General features: G+C 39.8%; 1 protein-coding gene across 5 annotated transcripts in view; it reads left to right on the top strand.

The window, feature by feature from the left end:
• Positions 1–2,177: 2,177 nt before the first annotated feature.
• SS18 (SS18 subunit of BAF chromatin remodeling complex) overlaps positions 2,178–5,995 on the top strand; it is a 40,744-nt gene continuing 36,926 nt past the window's right edge. For 4 of the 5 annotated variants that reach the window (XR_004843158.1, XM_035903038.1, XM_035903037.1 and 1 more), the window contains exons 1-2: positions 2,823–2,899; positions 4,209–4,293. Coding sequence is in view for 3 of the 5 variants with exons in the window: in XM_035903038.1 (XP_035758931.1) it covers positions 2,823–2,899; positions 4,209–4,293 (162 nt within the window). In the remaining 2 variants the exon portion in view is untranslated. Of the gene's footprint in view, positions 2,364–2,822; positions 2,900–4,208; positions 4,294–5,995 lie in introns of those variants that run through there. The other variant, XR_004843157.1, reaches the window with a different exon arrangement.

Below are 5,995 nucleotides of genomic sequence, written 5' to 3'. Positions count from 1 at the left end.
CCTGGGCGTGAGCTAATCTGTAAGGACTCGGCTTGGCGCGGTGGGGGAACGGAGGAGTCGAGTAACCCTTTCCCTGAGGGACGTCTGTAAGCCGGACCTCAGTCGGGTTGTCCTAGAGCCTGCCTAACTTCGGGCTCTGCCTCCGCGGGCTCAGCGGCAACTGCAGCTCCCAAACTTGGCCTGCCTCGTCGTGAGGCTGCCCCTAAACTTTAAGTGTTACTAAGGAAGAACATTGTGGTCGGAGCCAGTGACAGCGGCTCCGAACGACTCCATTTGAGCTTTTGTGGGAGGGAGCAAGTTAACTCGCTGAAGCAACGAAAGAAAAGCGTATATAGGATCTGTAATAATCCACGAGGTTTTGCATCAGCAGAAGCAAAGGAGCATGTTCAAGTTCACTGGTAACTTAGTGGTATTTAGAAATTTAACTGAAGGCTCACACTGTTATCAGTGTAAACAGCCGTGAATCAATCAGATTCCAGATTACTTACAAGCTCCTTGCATAGAAGACTTTCAGGCAGATATAGATAACCTATGGTTTAGTAAAGAATGAGAGCGTCAACAAGGTAGGTGTTGCAGGGATCGGGACCTCAGAGAAGCCCCCAGAGGTATAATGGAGACCTCCAGGGTGCTGTAGCAGGAATCAGTGCTTGAGAAGCGTGGATGAAAAATACATACCCACTGGGTGGAAAGCTGACTAAAGGTACTCAGTAGAGACTTCAGGTCGCTGGGGTGCATATGGAGAATGCAGACAATTAAGTTTTTCTTGTGCTGTAGTCAAACCATTAATTTGGTGGTGGTGTGCTGGCAAAACCCTGGTATAGTTAAAGCTGAAGGATCTTTGTAATGTACATAAGCTGTCAGAAGCCCTGGAGGTGTCTTCATCCAGCTGGAAACTAAATGCTCTTTTGATGGTAGGTGTTTATAACTCTTTCAAAGAACTATTTCGATTTTCTATCAGCAACAGCTCAATCAAACTTGTATAAAAATGGTGCCTGCAGCCCCATTTATTATACAGTTGTATTTCTTCTTGTTTCCTTTCTTCTTGGCCCTAACATTCCTTTCTTCCCCCCTCCTCCTGCCAAGAGGTCCAGCTTACGTGGTGACAGTGAAGAATGCAACCATCTAACTGGCAGTCTCAAGGTCTTCCTGTCTGCTAAGCCTTAAGTATCTGCTGCCTTCCTCTGGAAGGTGGGAGATGTTCTGAGGAGAGTCTTGATTCAAGGCTTCCTTTGCAAGTGCTCTGTTAGACTTTGGTCTCAGGTATTAGCTCCTTCTTCCTTATTTTTTCTGGTGAAAACGGCCACTGTTTTTATTAAAAAACTTGATGTAATTATATGTGAAGTGTGGCTGTGTAGCAATGTGTTTGTGATCCTCTTCAGGGTGTGCATCTACAGTTCTGCCTAGTTTCTGAGGCTCGGACAGTAACTCAAAATACTGCAGTTCTGTCTGTGTTTAGTGCTTGATGGCAGTGTTTCCAGGCAAAATAATTGCTCTATGATAGTTCTAGTCAGTTCTGGTGAATTACTGGCTTGAAATTAGGAAGACTCGGCTGGTTGGCTCATTCTTACACGGATGTAAGTCCTGAGTGGCCTGCATGAGGTTTCAGACTCCTTACCCTTTTCATAGTAGAAATGGATTAGTTGGAAGAAAAAAAGTGTCAATACTTTTTTTTTGTTTTTTCCCCTCCTATGGAATTTGTTTAGGTTGGATTCCTAGGGAAATAAATGTGATGTAATAACACTGTTTGTGCTTTCCTTGTAGCAGCATGAGCCTCTTGGCTAGTCTCAACTGTGTCTGGAAGAAGGAAGGAGTCTTGCAGATGGTTAAGATCCTGTTAGTTTTGTGAAATTCAGCAGCTGGGTAAAGGGTTCTAAACTAACTTTCCACTGAGAGGAAGGAAAGGGAGAAATCAATGCAAAATTTTCCATTAGTAAATTTTCCATTTAGTTCAGTTGACTTGGGTAACTTGTCTGGTAGCTCAGATAGCCATGGTTCTGCTGACTCTTGTCTGATCAGAGTGTGGGACAGTGGTTAAAAGACATGAGTGCAGGGATGTGCAGCTCTAGGAAACCAGGCTTTTTTTTTTTCTTTTTTTTTTTCCTGTTTATGGAGCTTGGAACACCTTGAATTTGTGAGCTTTTTGTAGAAAGCTGTGAGATCAGCAATTTCCCATGATTTTAGGACTACTTTTCTTTTTGTCAGAAAGCTAATTCACATGTGTTCATATTCTTGGACAATTCTGAAATATAATAGATCTGTTGTGCCCATTATACAGAGTATTTATAAAGTGCAGTTTAATTGGAGATTCTTCATGTAGATATGGCCTACTTTTCCAGTGCATTTCCTTGCAACAAACCTGTCTGGTAAGCTCAGTTTCTATCAATAACAACTTCAATGCCTTTTATTATGAAATTTATGAACAGTTGCAGGCTTTAGAAGGAGAGGAAGACTTGGGGCATAAATTTTTAACTAAATTTGTTGGTAGAGAACAAACGAAGAAATGCAAATCTTTGAAAACTTCATAAGAACTTGGCACAGAACAAGCATAGGTATTTGAATGGGAAGATTCACAAATGTAGCTATAATAGTGATATGAAACCAATAAACTGAAAGCTGTAACACTAATTGGAGGGGGAAAATGGGAGCAAAAGAGGGTTCTATAAATAATTGGTTAAAGGGGAACTTTCTGGAATACTGCTTTTTTTTTAAAAAAAAAAAAACAAACCACAACTCTGAGAGGAGGAGCAAGAGTCAAACTTATCTTCAGTTTCTTTCCACAGAGAACATGAAACTTACTTAAAACTTCTTCTTTATTGTTTCAGATGTTGGATGAAAATAATCATCTTATTCAGTGTATAATGGACTATCAGAACAAAGGAAAGACGTCTGAATGCTCTCAGTAAGACATTAATCCAAATCTAGTGTGGACTGGGTGAATTTCTGTCTAAATCACCATTCTTGATTTGTTTAGCTCACCTTGTAGGAGAACTGCTATGAATAATAAAAAAGTATTGCTACAGTTACTATACTTACAATTTATGTTTTTATTTGCCATATGACTATCACTTCTGTCACTGAAATGTTGCAACTTGCCTACTGCAAGTTGATACCATGATGATGACACTCATCAAAATGGGGACTGTGTAACCACGATCTTTTTCCTCTATCATTATTACACTTTGGGAAAGAGGTAGTTTTCTTCTCAAACCTTTCAAAATCATGTAGGCATGGACCTTCCTTCTTCCTTTCAGCATGCTTGAAAACTACCTGCTTACCACTTCCCCAAGAACAAACAGGCTTGTCTTAAAGGTTTGGCTTGCCAGCATGTCCCATGTGGACTTGCTGTCTGGCGGGATCTCTGGAGAGTGATCAGAGAGAGCTGTGGAAGGAGTGAATTATTAAGGAATGCTATTTTCCCATTACTCTTTTCTGGTGTGGGATGATCATGGCACCGTTGTAATTGGACAGATACGGAGTCATGTGGTAGATGGGGCATCACAGTATGGCTCGAGTCCGTTACTGAGAGAACTGGTAGTCTGGGAGTAGGAGGAGGGTCATAAATACTTCTTTTGCTTTAAGGGAATGCTTTTATTATAGCACAGTTACTGTATTAAGCTCTTTGCAAGCCTGTAGTTATGTATTTGTAATCTGTTCCTGCTTTCAAGGTTATTTTCATGACTGTGGGCTGATGTTGAGACTCTGGAATGTGGTTCTGTAGCAGAAAAATCATTCAATAGCAAACTTCCAACACTCAGGGTCCCGATGAAATGTTTGCGCTGTCCTTAGTCAAGATTCACATCAATCTATGATATTTTGTATCTGGGGACAAAATAGAAAAAGCTCTCTTTTCCTGGTGTTGGTGATGGAAATTACACTTAACAGCCATACACGCACTGTATATGTCTCCTGGTGACTTAGTTTGGGGCAGGAAGTGAAATAGGTGAGAACAGTGTTACCCAGCTTTAGACTTTTCATAGCAAGACAGAAGTTGTAGAGAAAATACAGATTTGGTGGAGATACTGGCAAAATTTGGGTAATAGGTAAGTGTGAGGGGAAAAGGCTTAGGGTTTCTTATAATGGCACTCTTGTAAGTCTCTTGAATCTTGTTTTACCTGGGTAACTTTCTTTACATGTGTAGAATTAAAGTAAATTCTGATGTTGCTGTATTTGTGACTTAAAATCTGTTTTGCTTTCGTTTATTTTGATAGATACCAGCAGATGCTGCATACAAACTTGGTTTACCTAGCCACTATAGCTGACTCCAACCAGAACATGCAGTCTCTACTACCAGCAGTAAGTACAAAATAGTGTAAAAGTAGGGAACAGATTTCATTTGGGTTCCTGGGGGTGGGGTGGGGGGCGGAACCCAAACCAAATAGAAGTGTTTGAGGTAATGACCAAACATTTAACCTCTGGTTTACTGCACAATGAATACATGATGCGATGTCTCTTCATGCTGTATTTGGAGTAATCTCACTGCTTAGGTCTTGTTCAAAATCTGACTACTTTTACTGAAGACTGTTATTCTGAACTAAATGTGCAGTGCACAGTTTATCTGGCCTGCCTCATAGATAGTCTTAGATTTTTATTTTTTTTTCTCAACTTGATAACTCTAGTGGTGCGGCTCTTAGACTATGCTGTAGGAGCTGTCTTTCCTCTGATTTTAGGGAAAGGTGGGGTGGGATGGGATTTTTTTTTTTAACTGGAATATCACCCCTTCTTTTGCCTCACTGGAATGAGGTTGGGTAAACCTTTGTCTGTTTTTCTGTACTCTAGGTGAGTCTCTTAAATTCTTTGCCTCTCTCCTATATCAAAAGGTAACCTTTTTTAGGGTGGATAATGATAATATGCAAAAAATAAGGTCACACGGGCTTAACATGAAACTCTGCATCACTTTACAAATGAAGTGTTTCTTGGATAATGCTTGCAATCTTTTTTTTTTAATCTGGAGTTTTTCGAATCTGTATTACTGAACTCTTTATTTTATAAGAGACCTCAAATTTTCCCCCCTTTCCATTGTTGTATCTTTCCTTACTGCTCCGTAAACAAACATTAAAACAGCTTGTTATCTGTTTGCTTTTTGTGTTAATCGGAAAGCTTGGGGAATTCATTGTGAGTAACACAAGGAAATTCTCTGGGTTTTAGGTAATAAGACTTTTCTTGAATTAATACAGTCTTGATTCATTTCTGTAATATGAAGCTAAAAAGAATGTCTATAAAACAACCATTCCTAGATACTAGTTTTCACCAACTGAAATTGAATTACATTTTCTTGGGTCTCTGGAGAAGTGTTCTCCAATCATTGCTACTAGTGAAGCATCCTTTCAAGTTGGTACCTAGAGGACTATAGAAACAGTGCTTCATTATGTCCAACCTGTTGTGCCTGTAGAGACTTCTCTTTTTATAAATCCATGCTTGTAGCTGAGGGGGGGGGGAAAGAAACCTTTTAAGAGGGCTGTGTGTATTACTCAACTAATATGTTTTTGGAGGCTTAATTCATATCCTGGTTCTGATGACAACTGGAAATGAATTTGACCTTATCCTAGTCCCTGGTGAACAGCCCTGTTCTTAAAGTTGAATGTGATGACATTCTCTTAAAAGAAAATAAAGATAGGGCTGGGAAAGACTTTTTCAGATCAGGACTGAAGTGTACTGATCTTGAATGTAAGGAATATTCCACAGTAGTGAGAAAGTAGCAGTGTGTGGGGTTTTTTGATGGGGGGAAAGGAGAGTCCCCTTTGGACAACTGGTGAGGGGGATAAAAAGGTAGCTTCTTGGTCTTTCTTTCAAACTAAAATACCAAATAAAATTTAGATGTTCCGTCTTACCTAAGTGTAGATGTTCTGACCTCCCAAGTCAAATCTTTAAAGATCTGTGTGAAATGTGGTAGCATAATCAGATAAAATTACTTTTTGTTGGGGTTTTAGATAAAACACTCTTTAAATTCTTTCTGTCTTGCCAACAAATTTTAGCCAGAAGAATTTGGGAACGTGAG

The sequence above is a fragment of the Egretta garzetta genome, unplaced genomic scaffold (assembly GCF_000687185.1).
Source record: "Egretta garzetta isolate BGI_Z169 unplaced genomic scaffold, ASM68718v1 scaffold229, whole genome shotgun sequence".
Lineage (NCBI taxonomy): Eukaryota > Metazoa > Chordata > Aves > Pelecaniformes > Ardeidae > Egretta > Egretta garzetta.
Note: the sequence above shows the minus strand (reverse complement) of the source record. Positions and strands in the feature narration are given on the sequence as shown.